This window comes from Natator depressus, chromosome 15, assembly GCF_965152275.1.
Source record: "Natator depressus isolate rNatDep1 chromosome 15, rNatDep2.hap1, whole genome shotgun sequence".
Lineage (NCBI taxonomy): Eukaryota > Metazoa > Chordata > Testudines > Cheloniidae > Natator > Natator depressus.
In genome coordinates, this window is record NC_134248.1 from 9,935,121 (window position 1) to 9,953,682 (window position 18,562).

The 18,562-nt window shown below is 52.9% G+C and overlaps 1 protein-coding gene across 4 annotated transcripts in view; it reads left to right on the forward strand.

Moving 5' to 3' along the window:
* The window catches only part of SRRM4 (serine/arginine repetitive matrix 4), a 282,156-nt gene extending 280,743 nt beyond the window's left edge, over positions 1-1,413 (forward strand). The window contains exon 14 of one of the 4 annotated variants that reach the window (XM_074972531.1): positions 54-1,413. In XM_074972531.1, coding sequence (XP_074828632.1) covers positions 54-324 — 271 coding nt within the window. In that variant the 3' untranslated portion in view covers positions 325-1,413. The remainder of the gene's footprint in view (positions 1-53) is intronic. The other 3 variants (XM_074972534.1, XM_074972532.1, XM_074972535.1) reach the window with 3 other exon arrangements.
* The last annotated feature ends 17,149 nt before the right edge of the window (positions 1,414-18,562 follow it).

Consider the following 18,562-nt stretch of genomic DNA (forward strand, 5'->3'; position numbering starts at 1 on the left):
CCTGGGGTCCCATTGTGTCACCAATAACCACTCTTCTCCCTTTGTCCCCACAGTGCCCGGAAACGCCCCATCCCGTACTACAGGCCCAGCCCTTCCTCCTCCAGCAGCCTCGGCAGCTGTTCCTCCTGGTTCAGCAGTGTTAGCCGCTCTCCTGGCCGCAGCCGCAGCTACTCCAGCTACAGAAGCAGCCGGAGCAGAAGCTGGAGCAGCGGCAGTGAGAGCAGCCGGAGCCGGAGCCGGAGCCGGAGTTCGGGCCCAAGGAGCAGCCGCAGCAGGAGCAAGAGTTACGGCTCTGCAGACAGCTATGACAGCCTGCGGCGCTAGGGCATCCCCCTCCCTGCTGCGTGCGTCGGGGTCGTCTCTTTCCATTCCTCTCTCCTCCAGCCTCCCCGGTGATAGCTTATTATTTCCTGTTTCCGTTGTGGCATCCACCAGCCCCCTGTAGTGCCGGGCGCTGCAGCCGCAGAGGCAGACGCAGGCCTCACAGCTCCAGAGAACACGTGGGCAGAGAGGGCGGGTCCGTGCTTTGCAGAGGCTGTGTTGATTATAAACCAGCCTCCCCTACCCGTTCCTGGCCTATCTCCAGGGAAGCATTTGCCTGCGGCTAATCCAGGGCGGGAGTTTAGCTCCTTGCTTTTCCCTGGCCAGCAGACAGCAAGCACCAATTGGCTGGTGGGGAGAGAGGAGGGAGAGAAATAATTTAAAAGAAACTCTCTTCAAGGCTTTTGGGCCGGGCAGAAAGAGTCCGGGTCTGGCCCTGCTTCTGTTGAGGTCAGTGGCAACGCTTCCCTTGACTCCAGCCTGGAGCCCCCCAAGCGCTGCGATGTGGCCTCTCCCCTACAAAGGGAAAAAAACCAGAGGCTTCTGCAGTATCGATTCACCTTCATTGGAGGTGGCTTTCCCACTGTGCCCCTCCCGCGGGGAGGAATATTCAGTCGCCGTGGGTCAGCCAATTCCTGCTGTGAATGTGAAGGAAGAAATTCTCCTGGGGAGGTGATTGTTCGGAAGGGGCCATTCCCTCGCCCCTCCCCTCCCTTTTTATAGCACGAGTTTGCTTCTCTTCCCCCCAGCAATATGACCCGCTGGTGATCGAGCTGGTGAGGCCTTACGCGGAAGTGGGAACAATCAAGGGCTGGGTGCTGGGAGGCCAGGCCAACAATCGGGAAATGCGAGGGAGCAAAGTCCCTTGAGAAGCGTCAGGCAGCGCATCTCCTGTGAGCCCTCAGCCCCGAGCTCTCCAGGGCTCCCGCTTTGGTGGCTGTTTTTCTCACAGGAGCTCTGTGCTGTGCAAAGGAATCCCCGGCAGGGAGGTGGGAGTGAGGTTCCGGGTCCTTTTGGGTACCGGGTCACATGGGCATGGGAAATTCCAATGAAGCATATTCGTATATAGCCCCCAGGCAGGGGTGAAAGTAACTTAAACTCTTAAAGGACTTACTGGTATGCTGGAGTCCTGAGCAGGGGGCGGGGCCTCAACTGGAAGAGGCGGGGCCTTTAAATCCACCGGCCCTTTAAATTGAGATTTAAAGGGCCCGGGGCTCCAGCTGCGGTAGCCCTGGGCCCTTTAAATCACCGCCATAGCAGTGGCTGCAGCGGTGGCCGGGAGCCCCGGGGCTCGGACGGCAATTTAAAGTGCCTGGGGCTTCCAACCGCCGCTACCACAGCGGAGTCCCGGGCCCTTTAAATCGCAGCCTGAGCCCCGGGGCTCCCGACCGCCACCGCTACCCTAGGACTCCGGCAGCAGGGCTCCAGCGGCGATTGAAAGGGCCCAGGGCTCCGGCTGCTGCTGGGAGCCTCAGGCCCTTTAAATGGCCTGCCTGGGGAAGCTCCCCCTGCCGGTACGGTCGGCTGTGTACCAGCTCTTGCTGGTATGCCGTGCCGTACCGTACCAGCTTACTTTCACCTCTGCCCCCAGGAGCCCCAGTCATGGGCCCCATTGTGCCTGGTGCTGTACAAACACAGGAGGAAGGTTTCTGTCCCAAAGAGCTTATAGTTTGTGACCTCAACTCCTCCAGCCTTCCCTGCGCCCCCAAAGGTCAGCTCCCATGTAATACAATGCCTGGCCCAGAGCTGCTCAAACCACCAACACAAAGCAGTGCCTGACAGCCCCCTGCCCCACAGGTGGCTGGTGTTGGCGCGGCAGCCCTAGGGCAGGAGAGGGGTGGCTTGTGGGATGGGGCAGGAGAGCACTGCTGCTGGGCCTTCGTTTCCCCCACCCCCCCTGTGCTTTAACACAGCCAGCTGCCAGGGGGAACCCCTCTTCACAAAGCAGAGAGCACAGGGTTAAAAACGGACAAGTGACTGGGAACAAAATAACTAATCAATCCCCAACTGTCACCCAGGAGACAGCTGAGAAGAGTGGCTGCCCTGCCCCTAAATTCCTTAGTCTGCTCACCAGAGCCCGACCCTTGTTGGAAATTCCTCTGAGAGATGTAGAGTGACAGGCACAGCGACCCATAGCTGAGCGTGCTGGCATCCCGGCCCTCCCTCCCCAGACGCATACCCCAAACATTGTAAGCAGGGGCACCAGGCCTCTAGGAAAGAATTAGCAGCCCCCGCACTTTTACCCACATGCAAGGCAACGGAACATTTTCTAGGCCGTGCATTCGACGCCGCTCTAAGGAATTTGGTTTCAGTTCCAAGCAGAGGGTTACAACTTGCGCCCGGGGCTTGCTGGGGGAGAATGCATCCAAAGTAACCTTTCCCTGCCCTTTGCAGCAGTGCAGGAGGTAATGCAGTGCTGCTACATCTCCCCCCATCCTCCACGGAGATCTCTGGAGCAGCTGCTGCATGGAGCACTTTACTTTCTGGTCTAGTCAGACAAATACTCAGGTGGAGAGGGGGTGGGCCCGAGGAGGAAGAAGCAGAATCTAGGAAAGAGGGTGTACCCATCAATTGCCCATTTCCTGACCAGCCCCGGGCACTTTTTTGGGAGGGCAGTGGTCGTCCTTCCAGACTCTGTGCCAGGCCTGCCTTTGTTTTCTCGTTGTGATGATTGCCAGCCCAGCCGCTGTGCAATTCCTCTGATTCGCTGCCTAACAAAGGCCTCTCGCAGGTGCGGGCTCAATTGGCATTGGAGAGTTTCTTTTTCTTGCAGCAGCCGGGTGCTTAGAGCAGCTAATTTGGGATTAAGACGTTTGTTTCCCCCGCTTCCCTCCCCTCTCCCCCGCCCCACACAACTACTGTCCCAGTTAGTCCTAATGACACAAGGACGTACGGCCTCAAGTGTTCCGAGGGGCCGAGCAGAAAGTTGATCTGCCCCGTTGAGGAGGAGACGGAAGACTGGAGGTGTAAAGAGACGCACAGCCACCGGTTCAAGAGCCACCTGCACCCCTGAATCATGGAGTCATAAAGTGAACAGGCAAAGAAGTAACCTGAATGGGAGGTTTTTGTGTGCAGTAAATAGGGAGAGAGAGATGTGGCTCAACAGCCTTGTGCCCCTCACGGCTATTAGCCACTGTTCTTTCCAGTGATCCATATTTCCAGTAATATGCAGCTGTTGGGTGGGGGGAGGGAATTGCATATCTCCTTTTCTAGACGTTACATAGTCCCTCTGCCTTCAATGTTTTGCAGCAAAATCTAACTCGGAAGGAATGAAGACCCTTGCTCCCCATGCCCAGCACGCTCTCCCAGTCTGATACTCAAACACATCACACCTTTGTTTTCCCAGTAGGATGCAGCTGCAGTTATTGGAGGCCTAGAACATTTGACCGAGGTCTAACTCCACCACGGTTGCAAGAATAAACCCTGCATGCGTTGAATACCCAACCACGTCTGGTGCAATTAGGTCAGGCAGTTCAAAGGAGGTGCAGAAAAGGGGTTTTGTAAAACTGGTGTAAATAGTAAAACATTGTGTTGACTTGACTTCCTTACTGATGGGGATCTACGAACAAAGCACCATGTCCTGGGCTCAGTCCATGTGGATGGGAGTAGCCTCCATGGACCAACGGTAAAGAGATGGCTCCCAGGAGCACTCTGAGCCTGCAGTGTCCTTCGCGTGGGCTTGCTGATCCACTCAACAAGGACTGCCTCTCATCATACTATCCCATGGCAGCTAAAACTCCTTAGGTTTCCCAATCAGACTTGTATTGGAGTAAACCTGTTAAATTATTTATTATTATTATTGTGATTATTATTCTATTTTTAATTCTATGTCAGACTGGATGCAATTGGTCACCGTTAACAGTATTTATTTATTATATTTTTTGAATGATAAGTTATTTTTGGATTTGTTTGTTTGTTTCAATGTCTCCATGTCCCCTTGCAAGCGCAAAGGATAGCCTCAGAACTCTATGATCGCTTTGCGTTCAGGCCCAGTATTGACGTATGTGACTGTAGCTCGTGTTAAAGTGGGTGGTAAGGCAAAGCGGAATAAAGTCCACTTTATTGTGATAGAAGGATGGGGGTGAAAGGTTAACGGGCATCAGAAGGACACTCTGTGTAGTCTTTTCCCATTGAAAACTAGGATTCATCACAAACTCTTTATCCACCCTTCTCTGTGCTGGAGTCCAATGGACATGAATGATGATGGGGACATGAATGGTGATGGATTCTATTTATGCACCACAAGTCTGTGATCTCACAGAGGATATGGCAAGAATCCTGCTGGTTAAATGGGAGAGGGGAGGGAAATTTGCAATCCTGCAAAGGGATATCACAGAACAGTTCTTTGCTAGAAGCATAGGTGCCAGTTGGCTGAAAGGCATATTTCCCTCCTCTCCTTGACTCAGAGCACAAAATGTAACCTGACTTCTCTGAAGAAGAAACTCTGGTTCCCTCTGTGGTTGCCATCCATAGGACTTTTGTATGTTGTTTGTTACCAAGGGATGATATAGCTGTGGTAGATTAAAAAAAAACAACAGTATGGAAGAACCAGCAGTCCTGAAGATGTTTCCAAAACCGATTTCCAAGTGACAAAGCCCAGCCAAGTTATGGGGTAGGTTGGTTTTTTTCACTTATTGGTGGAGCTATTTTAATTTAACTTGATGAAATTTCCAGTACAGGCCAAAAGGCAGCCCTGCTTATTGGTTGACATTTGGGATTTCTGCAGGTTTGCAAAAACCCCTCCAGCTTTTCTGTCATTTGTGCCTTTTGCCAGATGCTTTTTTTTAATGTTGTGTTGCTTGTTTGTTGCTTTTGAAGACTTTTTGCACCCTGACATCTCCGATTTCTGCCAAGGCACTGCAAAAAAGCATCCTTCGGTTAGTGGAAACACAACTCGGTTGTACATGGATCGTGGCTAATTTGAGGCTAGCCAGCTACTCCCGAGGGTGAGGGATTCTTGAGGACATTTGGAACTCTTCAGATAGTTCTAAAGGTTTCATGAAATAGTTAAACCTCCCTCCCTCTCTCTTGTTCCCATATCCCATTGAAGTTTGAAATGCTCCTACGTTCCTGAACCCATGGACCCCACGAGGTTGTCATTTGTAAAATGAAGTGTTCTAAATCATGTTGCTCTGGGTTCTGTTATTCCTAACTGTTGGTTGTGCTCTTTTAATCACTAATATCCCCCCAAAAAAAACAAACAAACAAACTGGAGTCCTCGTTGTCTTTCTGTCCTGACTCTCCAGATCCTATTTACGCCTCAGTACAGAACTCAGCTCTTCAGCTTCTGCACTGAAGAGCAAGGAGTTGGGGCAGTGTTAAAGCTGCTCTCAGTGGGCTACCCACGTCAGGTCTTTTGCTTTACACTGGTTGTGATGGTTTAAATTTATTTTATTTGCAAGTTATACCAAACTATTGTCTGCAAGCAGCCGATCAATGTTATTTTGCTATGCATTGTACATATAGTGAAGAGGCTAAGAGGACTTAGCCTGTTATTTAATATTTATTTCTTCTATTTATTGAGCATTATTTAAAGATGATATTTGGATCCTGCCATTGGGGGCCTCACAGACCGGAGCCTGTAAATTTGGGGTGTTGCCATCTCCGTTGGGTGGGGGGGCATTGTAAAAGAGGTAACTGATGAAACTATCGAATGAAATGGACTCTGTCAAAATGGAGGCTTCAGACAGACAAATTGGGATCAGATTGAGCTAGAATGCCAGTAACTCATAGGGAGGCCTCATTTAGATGGAAACGAATAGCAGAGGGGAAAATTAATGAACAATTTAATTTCTGTTAAAGTCACAGCTCCTTGAAAAGGTATTTTAGGTATCTGGAAGCAACTGTTTAGCCTGTAATTTGAGGCACTAATAGGAAGATTAGACTGGCTCTTCTCCCTCCATGTTTTAATAGAGCTTCCTAGATTGTTGAATAGCCCCTGCATCTATCTGGACACTTCTACGGCCAACTTCACGTGAGCATCTGAGCACCTCCCAGCCATTCACGGATTTTATCCTCAGGAGGGAAGCAGTATCACTGTTTTACAGGTGGGGACCTGAGCACAGGGTAGGTTAAGTGACTTTCTCAAGGTCACCCAGGGCGTTAATGGAACCCAGCTGTCCCGATCCCAGTCCAAAGCACTGTCTATTAGAGCGCCCTTCCTCTTATTGTTCCCTGCTTTGACTCTTTCCCCACATGCTCCATATTGGAGCTGATAACTTTCCATATTGGGGAGCGGGGTGGGAATCCTTTGCGGCCTTGACTGCAGTGGGTTTTTTGGCCAGCTGTGCAGCTGCACTCCTGCAAACCTCTAGTGTAGTCCATGTAAACCATGACGTGCTTCAGAGCAGCTTATCCTGGTTTGAAACCATGTGACATGCTAAACAGTGTGGCCCAGCTCTTTGGTGGATGTAAACCAGTGTAGCTCCAGTGAAGTCAATAGCAGCCCTCCCATTAACTTCAGGGGGAACTGTTTGGCACTTTATGGCCAAGATTTTCAAAAATAGCTCTTTAAAGTTAGACTCCTTTGGGCCAGATTTTAAAGGTATTTAGGTTTCTAACTCCTATGGAAGTGTGGCACCTAAATACCTTTAAAAATCTGGCCCATAGTGCATATTTGGGTATCAAAATAAGTGTCTTTATTTTCATAGGTGTTGAACCAACCATAGTTCCCATTGACTTCACTCAGTGATGTCAGGTGCTTGGCCTTCCTGAAAATCAGGACACTTATTTAGGAGACTAAAAATATGGATTTAGGTGCCTAATTCAAGGCATTCAGGTTGGAATATTTTGACCCTAGTCCTCACTGTCCAGTAGATTTTATGGCTTCCGTAATAGGAAATCAATAGGTCATATGACTTTTGTTGTGGCACAAAAATTTTCACATGACAAAGAGAGAGGGTCATTGCTAAAAGTCCTGGATCTTCACATATTACAATAAACCGTTCAGTTTAGAAAGAAAAACAATGCATGGCTCCCTGACTAAGGGACAGGTGCCTTTCCTCCGGTGGCCTAGTCACTGATGAAGACCTCCCACTCTCAGATTCCTGGCACACCAAATCCAGCAGGAGCCAACAGAAGGTCCACTGCTGATGACCTGCAAGGTCTCTGGTGAGCAGTCCCCCAGATCCAACTGGCTTGGTGTTCTCAGGGCCCCAATGGCAGGTTCAGTGTCAAATACCATTAACCGAAAACGTTTAGAACAAAGCAAAGAAGGGAGGAGAGCCGTTCTGGAAATAGTATGTCTCCATCACTCTTCTCTGTTGGTCGACCACTACCAAATTATACAGACGATCTGATCCTTTTATGTCATTGTAGAGCTACCTTTGATCTCCACTGGAAAGCATACTGTGGTCTTTAGTCTTCCTGAGGTATTTAATTTGTTAGCTTGGTTCAAAGAAATAACAAGCGTTCAAATAAAGGTTCTGACAGTATTAGTTCTTGTTACGAACTCGTCTTCTGTGTTCCTTTCATGTACACTGAAGGAGGATTTTAGTGGAGTAAGAGATCTGGGGTAGCAAATGGGAGTGTTTCCATTGACTTCACTTGGCCTTGGCCTGGGCCCTTCGAGCACTGGCAGAAGCAAGAGCAAAGCATAGGCAAGCGTTTTTGCAAGCTTCCCCTTCACAGCATAGGCCCCTCACTGCTCCTCCTATTCCCCTCCTGGGCCCCAACACAGCTCTGCCAATGCTACTCCTGACCAGCAATGCACCCAATATTCCCGTAGTGGCACCACGGAGCTCTGCTGGCTGCTCCACAGATCTGACTTGCAATACTCCTGCTTTGCCCATAGGCTTTATTGATCCTGACATGCCATGATCCTAATGTCCCTCCAAGTCTAATGTGAAATACTTGGCAGCCCTCCATGCCCCCTCGACCTGCTGTGTTTGCAGGGGCTTACGGGGGAAATTCTCACCACCCAGCACAATGGATTATGCAGGCTACTTCCATTAGCAGTAATGGGGGTTACATGCTTAATTGCTGTGCAGTACAAGGAGCCTCTCCTCTTATCCTATTACAGAACAAATATTTGTGGTTTGGAGACCCAGGAGCAGCCATACCCTGTAGCTAAAAAAAAAAAAAAAAAAATCATAGCTAATTACAAGGCACCTATCGCCTTGGTACGGTCCTGGAGCTGTAGAATCCCACATCTAATAGGAAAGGAACATCTGCTGGTCACTGGAATCCATTCTCCAGGCCAGGATCCTGCAGAACAGGGCGGTCTGGTGCCGATGTTCTGTGTTACGCTGCAATGTCACGATGAGCATTGGTGGCATGTTGCAACCTAGACCATGCAAACTCACCAGCCGGATGTGTTGTGGCATCAGTACTTTCTCCAGCAAGATCCATGCGATCAGCTCGTCAGCCTAGCCATGAGCGTGACTCCCCGTGCGTCGAGTTAATGCTCCTCCAATATAATTCTCGTGGGCTGCTGCTGAATACAAGACACTCCCTCCTCCCCCGCAGCCGAAGGGATGATAGAGCTGCCTCTGCAGTGGACTCCTCTCCTGGCAGCCCAGGGACTGAAAGCCCATGAACAGGAAACAAACTGGGATGTTCTGCTCTGGACTGGATGGGAGCCTTGTGGGCTAGTGGCTAGAGCTGCAGACAGGGTGGTGGGTTCTAGTCCCTACTCTGCATGGGTCCTTAGCCAAACACTTCAAAACGTGGGTGCCTCAAATTAAGGCCCTAAGTAAGTGACCCGACTCCTGTGGCCGCTGAGAGAGCTCAGCACCCCGCCAGGCTGGACCCTCAGCAGTATTTCTCCTGCCCAATAAGCTAAGGTGGGATCTAGGAATTCTCCTTCCCAAATGTGACTGGCAAGGGCTGTTTTTTGCCCCGCTGCTTGTGGCCATTGTGCTTTCTGCCTGAAGGCTTCTCCTGGCCTGGGAAGTGCTTTTTATTGCTTGGTGCCTGCCTGGCGGTTGTGCCCAGCCATCTGCACAGGGCGCTGCAGCCAGCCAGCTCCGCATTATTCACCAGAGCTGTGCCCAGCCGGCAGTGGCTTCGCCCGTCCTTGATTTAATGCCTCAGCAAATATCATCTTGGCAAAAGCTGGGTGCAGCAAAACTGAGTGCAAGTGGCAGAAACGCACGGCGCAGAGCCCCGTCCCAGCCCTACAGGAGGAGCAGGCAGGAATTCGTAACACAAGCCAGGCAGAGCTGGTAACAGAGGCTGGAACTGAGTGGATCTTCAGCCTCTCCCAGACTGAGGTTAATAAACATCAGGTGCCTTGGGATTAATGTTATTGCCCTGAATAAACCCCAGCACGACTGAGCAATGTTTAATGACTCGAGGTCTCCTCTTCCCTGCCCCACAGTTGCAGAGCAGTGTGCGCTGTGTACCCAGAGCAGGGTTGGGTAAGATGAGGGAGCAGAACTTCAAGCCAGAGGCACCTCTTGGTTGGCAGGGCTGCCCCACCCACACCACCAGAAACGGGGAGAGGCAGTGAGCTGGGCCAGTCAGCTGGGCTGGGGCCCAGCATCTCTGGGGGTGAAGGAGCTTGGCTTCCCCACACTCCTAGCAGAAGTCAGCAGAGCACCCCAGCTTTATCCAGGTGTGAGAGGGAGGGAAGCGGTTGGAGGGGTGGAGCAGATCCATAAAGCAGGTCCTGCTTTACAGCAACGATTCTGCGGACCCAACGCAGCTGGAGCCTCCAGGGAGAAAGCACTGGGAGGCCGGGCCCTGAGAAAGGGGCTGGGGGCAGAGCTGGGAGGACGTAGTCCCGGGAAGCAGAACATCGCACCTTAGCACAGGGCCCCTAGGCTGGAACCCAGATTAGAGGACGGGGCCTGGGTTCCCTACTGGATGCCAGATGGGGATATAAAAGCCCCTCTGACACAAGGCCCGTTGGGCCCAGATTTGGGCTGAAGCCCTGGCATAAGGGCGTAAGGCAGGGTTAGAGCTACCATGGGAGGAGACCTTTCTGTGGAGACTCCCACATCGGGTGGATTTTTGCCCCAAGCACTGAGATCACCCAAGGATGGAGGGACTCTAGATTCCATTCTTCTTGGGGCTACTGAGACTGGGCATTTAGGGCAGGGAGCAGAGCTGGGCAGCACTCCAAGCATGACGTGTGGGAACCAGGTGAGGCCCTTACACTCCCTCATCCCCAAGGCAGAGGGCTTAACCCAAGCTCCAGTGACAGCTGCTGCGTGTAAGGCCCAGCAGCCCTTGAACCCAGAGCTGCCAGGCAGGGGCAGCTGTAACCAGTTTGTGCTCTACTACCCACAACCTGCTGTGGACACAGACCATGGGAAGTCCCGCCTCAAAGGGTCTGACAGGCAGCAGCCTTATGGCTCCCGATTGGCTCCCCGTCCTATATAAACCCAAGGGGTGGGTCAGGAAGCGTCCAGGTAACAGAGCTGAGTTCTTGTAGCTGCCATGACCCTTCCTGCTCCGGCTCTGCACTTGGACGGATTTGGACTTCGCCTCTTGATCTGAACCCTGAAACCTGTCTTGGATTCTGAGCCCTGGTCTCGACCCTGGCCTGGAACCTGCCTTACACACTCCTCAGCTACTCCCAGCCTCGGGTGTGACCCTGCTCTGACCCTTGGTCCTCTCTGCCTTGACACTGAGCTTCATTAGCAACATCCCCTCCAACCAAGTGCCTTCTGCCTCTGATGGCTGAGTTAGGTACTGCCCTGACCCTCCAAGGTATGGGCAGATTATGCTCCCAGCAGGGTCAGACCCACAGAGAGCTCTCCCAGATTCTTCTGCTCTGGCGCTGAGCTGTACGGCCGCTGGTTTAATGGGCACTGCCCTGGGATGTCTGGATCCTGGATGGCTCAGCCAGCAAGAAGGGCAGCCACGGTTGTGGATTTACTGCAGCCCTGGCACACTGCCAGCAGGTAGCTACTGACCGCCATTAGGTACAACGATGCCTTACAGTGAAAAGAAGTGAGGAAAGAATAGAGAGAACTAACCACACAACCCCCCCCCCCTCCCGCCACCCGGAAACTTCAGGATCTGTAACTGAATCCAAACTTCGCTGCTGGGCCATCTCTATGGAATGGGCTGCACCCAAACACCCCCGAACTCTGGGAGCGTTTGAAGCGGGATCCGGATCTGAACTCCACCGTGCAAGCACCTGTCTAGAAATGAATCCATTTCCCACTGATTACTGGGAGCGGGTTGTGACGGGGCTGATATCAAAGGGCTGTAATTCCAGTAAGCTCTTGATAAAGGAAACAGGGACCAGGGTAAAAAGGGCAGAACTAGCCCCATGGGGGATTGGTGCTGGTTGGGGGCAGACAGTAAGGTTGAGGCGTTGAGTGTGAGGCCAGTCAAAAGGCAGAGATCTCAAAGGTCAGCAGTTCAGAGAGGGCAGGACTCATCCATGGAGTGTGTCAATGCCCATGACCTCACTCTCCAGGATGTTCTGTCAGGACCAGACCCTACCCCTCAGTCCCAGGCTGGGGCAGGGACAGTCTGGCCAATAACCCAAGGGCTGGTCAGCATTGGTACCCCATGAGAGACCCTGCTTCCCCCAGGGCTTTCGCTGGGACCGGTCGCTATTGGAGATGGGCCTGGGGCACAAAACGCTGATCCCAGGCTGGATTTCGACCCTTTCCCCAAAGATTGGGGTGTTGGGATCCAGGGTTTGGTCTTGGGTCCATCTTTAACAAAACCAGAGATGCCGAAAGCACAGGGGAGAGGGCCTGCCAGCAAAGCACATCACCTCCCGGTGGGTATGTGCAAGGACTCTCCAGAGGATGGCTGCCAGCTCTCTAGCTCTCCTGGGTGCACACAAGGGGGCTTTAACTGCTCCCAGAGTTCCCAGGGGCTGACGGTGGTATTAGCTGTGAGGCAGGTCTGGTGACTGAGATGCAGTGCCTGGAGAAGCAATACGAGCTAGCGGGAGGGACTACAGCAGCTAAATCTAGATAACCTGGAAGAGGCAGGAGCTGGTGGCGGGAGGGGAACCATGGTTCATGTAGATCAATAACTACCACGAAGAGGGACTATGCCTGGCCTGGGAGGAGGGTGCAAGAAGGAGCAAGGGCTGAGGAGGCAAATGGTGATCTGAGGCATTATCTGAACTCTCCCTGTTAGTACAAGCAGAGCAACCAGTGAGCTACACGAGCAAGAGAGGCCGACATTGGAGAGCAGGTGAGAATCCAGTGACGTCCAGCGACCAGAGAAGATGCCCCTATCCCGTCAATCGTCAGACAGTCTCTCTCCCTTCTCTAGTACCGTTTATGTTTATCTTCTCTTGACCCCATTTCTGCACTGCCTTTCTCCTTCTCTCTTTCCCTCTCACCTCATTGATGCATCTATCCCTGACCTATAGGTATGGAAAGAAACAACCATCCTGGCTCAAGGCTTTTTTTAAAATATTTGCAAAAGCTCTTGGGAAAGATTTGCCAAAGTGCTCTCTTGTTCTCCTAGGGAACTGTTGGTGCTCAGCTCCTTTTGAAAATTGGGCCCCTTGGCTAAAGGTGTTTCTGTACATCATAAAAGCAATAGCCCCCATGCTCCTTGCTGTCGGACAGTACAAAAATCCCAGTGATGAAACCAGCCGACACTAGATGCAAAAGGGAAAGACAAGGCTGCAATTCTAGAGCGCCGGGGTGGGCGAGGTGGGGGGAGCAGCAGCCACACTGGTTAAGAGCAGTTGAAAGGCAAGATCGCAATGGCATCGCTGGGGCGTGTCACTATAAGGCAGCCCCCAAGTTCCATTGTTTTCCCGCTCAGCCCAGCCAGGGGTGGGGGGAAGGGGCTCGGACAGTGCCCTGGAACCATGTAACATTTCTGATATAATAGTGAAACTTTTCTTCACGGTGCACAAGGATCGTTAGCCTCTACACGAGAGAGAGAGAGAGAGAGACCATCCACAAAGCCCCTGGGACCCCGGGGGGCAGCACACTGAGTCTAGGCTCCTTCCCGGCCAGGGAGAGGTGGAGCCTCTGCCTTGCTCCGATGGCGACGAGTTCACCCGCAGTTCTAATTGGTGTGCTCCGCCTCATGTTTCAGGGCTTCAGCCCGACACCAGCAGGGGTCAGGAAGGAGTTTTTTCCCCAAAAAATGATGTAATAGTTCGGATGCGTTTGGGTTTTTTCCTCCTTCCTCTGCAGCATCAGGTTTTGGCCACAGCTGGAGGCAGGACACCAGGCAGGATGGACTGATGTTCTGAGGTGGTACAGAGAATCCTCTGCTCCTAAGTGCTTAGCTGGTGATCCTGGCTCCCAGGCTCAGGCTCAGGCTCACGCTGAATCAGGGTCAGGAAAGCATTTCCCCCCTGTCAGATTGGCAGGGACCTGGGGGCATTTTCGCCTTCCTCTGCAGCCTGGAGCAGGGCTTGCCTGCCAGGATCATCCAGGCCTAACCCACCCGATCAGTTCCCTGCCCTTGCAGGGGCCTCGGCCACGGTGGCACCTCGCTCCTGCCTGTTCTCGCTGGGGACACAGCACTTCAGTCTCTCAAAGAAACACAAAGAATAATTGGCACCAACCGGGATTTTCCAGGGACACATTTTTGGAAAATAACTTTTGTCTGGTGAGATGCTAAAAGGAGTTGGGGGCCTGTCTGGAGCCACCGTCTCCGTGCTCTTGATAGAAACCCTAGAACTGCAGGCTCCGCAGCCAGCAAGCAAATAACGGTCACCGGAAGCTGCAGGGGGAAACGCACCGCAGCAGCATGTTGCCAAGATGGTTGGGGGACCCCCCCAGCCCTGGGACAAGTGCTCTGGGCACTTGAATGAAAGCGTGAGCTGGTAGGCCTTCCAGCCGTGTGCATCAGTTTCGAATCCTTGCTGCCCTCCACAGAGCCTTGACTCTGCACATGCCGTAGGATGGTCTGAATGGACCAGTCGGACTTCTCTGATCCTATGCTGGATGCCAGGGGAATCCGGCAGAGGGCCAGGCCGTCCCCATTGAACCATGGCCAGAGCTATGTAGGGATGAGAGAAGGCTGCTTTAATGCCAGCCTGCCCTCCAGAGATCCTGCAGCCCCACTCCAGCATGTTGCCAAGACGTTTTTATGATCTAAATCAAAGCATCCTCCAGACAGGGAGGACACGTAGCGTCAAGCATGTGCCGTAACCGCTCAACGTGCCAATGGAATGGCGGAGACAAGGTGGGCGAGGTAATATCTTTCCTTGGACCACCCTCTATCGGGGAGAGAGAGCTTTCAATAGTGCCTCACCCACCTTGTCTCGCTAATAGCCTGCGACTGACACGGCTACAACTCACTGCCTACGGGGAATTGCACTCACTTTCCCATTAATAGCACGTTAGTTCACTGTGATTAATGGTTTTACGGTGACCACCCAATGAATTAACCATTACCCCATGGTACATTAAGATGTTATTGGTATAATTAGCTCTGTCGTGTATGGAGAACGTGTAGGTGTTGGAAGGAAGGAGCATGGCGCACAGATCCAGGGAGGATGGGCGATGGAAAGTAGTGCAAGCATCGGTCACAGGTCTGCCTCTAACCTCTGCAGGGCCTATGCTGGCGGGCGCTGGCCCAGGGAATGTACAATGCATAGTTACAGCTGTAGGATCAGCCCCTCCAACCTGGCTGAGTTACACTTGGAACAGGGGGGAGAGCAAAGGTGATTTTTCCAGCCCCGGCACTGATTTGTGCCCACCCCACCAAATATGAGCCTTCCCTCCTCTTCACCCCCCCCCCCCCAATGCCTAGTGGTGAGGAAACCTTCATCCTAAAGCTTCCCTTCCCAGACAGCATCACTCTACCTTCGCCAAGGTCATTGGAGCCAGTTTGCTGTCACCCAGATCCCTCTCGCAATGTGACATTGGCAGGGTACCGAGGTGCCGATCCGGTCAAGTACTGAAGCAGAGGCCTAACTTCAGTGACCTCAATGGGGCGACTTACATGTCTGCAGATTTCTCATGTGCTTAAAGATATTAACTATTATAACAATAGTTGTTAGTGTTCAAAGATGGGGTGCGGTTGGAGCCAAGGGCCTAACCATTGCTTGACACAGGGCCAAATTCTGATCCCCTTCCTCCCACTAAACAGCCCCTTCCTACCTGGGCAGTGCCACTGATTGCCAAGGGACAGCTCCCGGAGTGAGAGACTTTTCTGGTTTGCTGCTCTGTGGTGACCGAAGAGGACACTTGACGCCTGTGAGTACAACTGTGGCTAAAAAGGCCGCTGTGCGCGTGGCAGGCCTTTCCGCAGGCAGTGGATGGGTCGCCCGAGGCCAAGGAAGGGATTGCCATCTGCGCCTGCTCTTTACAACTCAGCCTCTGTGGCCCAAGAGCCACCTGGCAGGTAATCCCCAGTGTTGACTGCGGTTCCCCAGCGCAATCTGGCTGTGGCTGATCACACCCAGCTGACAGCGTCAATGGTATGTTGGTTTAAGCTGTGCTTCAGGGTGGCCTTGAATTGGTTCATATGTGGTCACCCACTTTCAGTTCCCTGTACAGCAACTGCGGTGGCATTCTGGTGTTGTCCGTCTTCCACACGTGACCAGCCCAGCGTAATTAGGTTGCGACATGCCTGGCTTTGACCCCTGTGGTGTGACTACGTTCCAGAGCCTTGATCTTGGTAACTCTAGGCTGCAATTTGTTGCAGAATATGGCACCACAGATGTTGTAAATGGAACTTATCTAGAAGCTTAAGATACTACTCGGTGTGAGCAAGGCTGCCAAAATTTGTCCCCAGGAGAGGCGCTCACGGCCCCCATCAATCAGTAAATGGACCCACTAGCTTTGGGTCATTAGGTGGAAGGGGGCAACAGTTTCAAATACTACGCCCTTGTGGATGGGGGAGGCCCCCAACAGCCAAGGGGACGAGGACCCCCGTCGTCCTGCTTCCCCACGATGCTGCTCTAGGAAGACACTGGTGTAATCCCCTGGGAAGCAAAGCAGTTCAACGTAGCAGGCAGTCAGGAACTGTGACTTCATTCTGCCACAGGATCCACCTTTTGCTCATTGCCCTGATTCCCTCTCTAAACCTCTCTAGAAACACTCTCGAGGCGACCAAGCGACGAGGGCTGGGAGCTGAGCTTGCGCCAGAGGGAAGCGTCCGCCTGGATCCGGGCCCTGCTCCTTCCACGTTTCGTTACCATCTCCGAGTCCCTCACCCTGTGATTAGCCTGGCGGCTGAGGTAACATATGGAGTGCAGCCTGAGAGCTCAGCATTGCCACCTGGCCCCACTGGGACATGTCTGCTAACCAGTGGCTCAGGAGCCGGGGGAGAACACAGAGGGTGTCATAAATATAAAGGGAAGGGTAACCACTTTTCTGTATACAGTGCTATAAAATCCATCCTGGCCAGAGGCAAAACCCTTTCACCTGTAAAGGGTTAAGAAGCTCAGCTAACCTGGCTGGCACTTGACCCAAGGGACCAATAAGGGAACAAGATACTTTCAAATCTTGGCGGGGGGAAGGCTTTTGTTTGTGCTCTTTGTTTATGTGGTTGTTCTCTCTTGGGACTGAGAGAGGCCAGACAGAAATCCATCTTCCCCAACCCATCCTAATCCAAGTCTCCAATATTGCAACCAGTATAGGTAAGCCAGGGTCTGTGTTCACCTGTACAAATTGGTGAGGATTATTATCAAGCCTTCCCCAGGAAAGGGGGTGTAGGGCTTGTGGAGATATTTTGGGGGAAGACATCTCCAAGTGGTCTCTTTCCTTGTTCTTTGTTTAAACGCTTGGTGGTGGCAACTTACAGTTCAAGGACAAGGCAAAGTTTGTACCTTGGGGAAGTTTTTAACCTAAGCTGGTAAGAATAAGCTTTCATGCGGGTCCCCAGATCTGTATCCTAGAGTTCAGAGTGGGGAAGGAACCCTGACAGAGGGTGAGGGAGGGAAGCGGTGGAATAATGGGCTGACGTGAAGCAGAAGAAAATAGAGGTGGGATGTCAGGCAAAGTGGCCAAGCGATGCCATCTGTTAGACGCTGACTAGTCTCTGGAATGGTCTCCACAGGGAAGCGGAGGGAGCCCCATTTAGAGGATATACAGCAGGTGAATCCTGCATTGGCAGGGAAGTGCACTGGGTAACCAAATAGGCCCTGTCTAGCCTCAGTTCCTCTGTAAGGAGCCCTCTGCCTTTTTTTAACTACGGGCTAATTCTGGTTGCGCTGGGCATTCCCCTGTACCCCATCCACTCCCGCTGGGAGACATGCAAGCTCTGGGGGAGTGCAGGGCAACATGAAAGCACTGGTGAAGTCAATCGTTATTAATATGAGCCAATGATCTCACCCGGCCCTGTACCAGCACGCAGACGTCCTCTGCCCCCTGCAGCCTGGCAGCCACGATCCCCGGGCCTCTAGAAGCCCCTCGCTTCATTTCTGAAAGGAAGGGCGTTGAAAACCAGCGCTGGGTAACTGCATGGGGACGATGTGCCCTTCTGGATGCATGGAGGGGGATGCATGGCGCTACTGAAGTAAAATTCAGCTGCCAAACGGCAGGGAGGGGCAGGTGATTTCCCTTCCCCGGGCGGTCACCCCCTCTGCAGCCTGTGCGGAGCCACCCCCGCCAGAGAGGCCCGTGCTCAGGATTCTCCTGCACAGAGCCGTCAGACATGCCCACACCCCTGTGCTACTGACAGCCCCAGCTGGGAGCTCACTGGGGCTTTGGCAAGGTCTGTGAAGGTCAAATGCATCCCAGGCCAGTTTCAACAGACGTTAAAGCAGCGCGTTGTGGGCCCAGCCCCTGGAAGCCCTGGGGAGGCTTCCCATGCACTTCAAAGGGAGCTGGGGCTGGGGCAGACCCAGGAACAGAGATATATCTGGCCAGCCTTCAAAGGAGCGAGAAAGAGGAGGATCTAGCGATGCAAGCTGGTCACTGTTCCTGCACCCCATGGGGACGGAGGCACAGCTCTGCTTGGCTCAGCCTGCTCCCTACTGTAATTATAGGCCGTCGTTGAGCTCAAGCGCTGTAGCTCCAGCTGGGTGCGGCAGCCGTGGGAGGGCGGGCGTGTGAGTGATGCCAAAAGTACCTCCCCAGGTCTGGTAACGTTCTGGAGCTGGGGTGAGGCGAGCCCGAAACCTCCCTTGTCTGGCTGGGTGCAGGGCTCGAGAAGCTCCCAGCCCCCTGCTAGGCTTGAGGGAGCAGAGTCCATGGCTGTCCCGTGCTGTCACAGTGAGCATCCCAGCCCTCGGACACACGGTGCGGGCCGGCAGCGGAGCCTGGACCAGCCCTGAACTGGTACAAGCCTGAACAAAGGATTTTCCAGTGCTCAGTTTATCCATGCCCTGCCAGCACCGCCCCAGAGCCCACCCCACGGCTCCCAGCACCCGTACGCGGGGCCAGCTGCAGAGACAGCG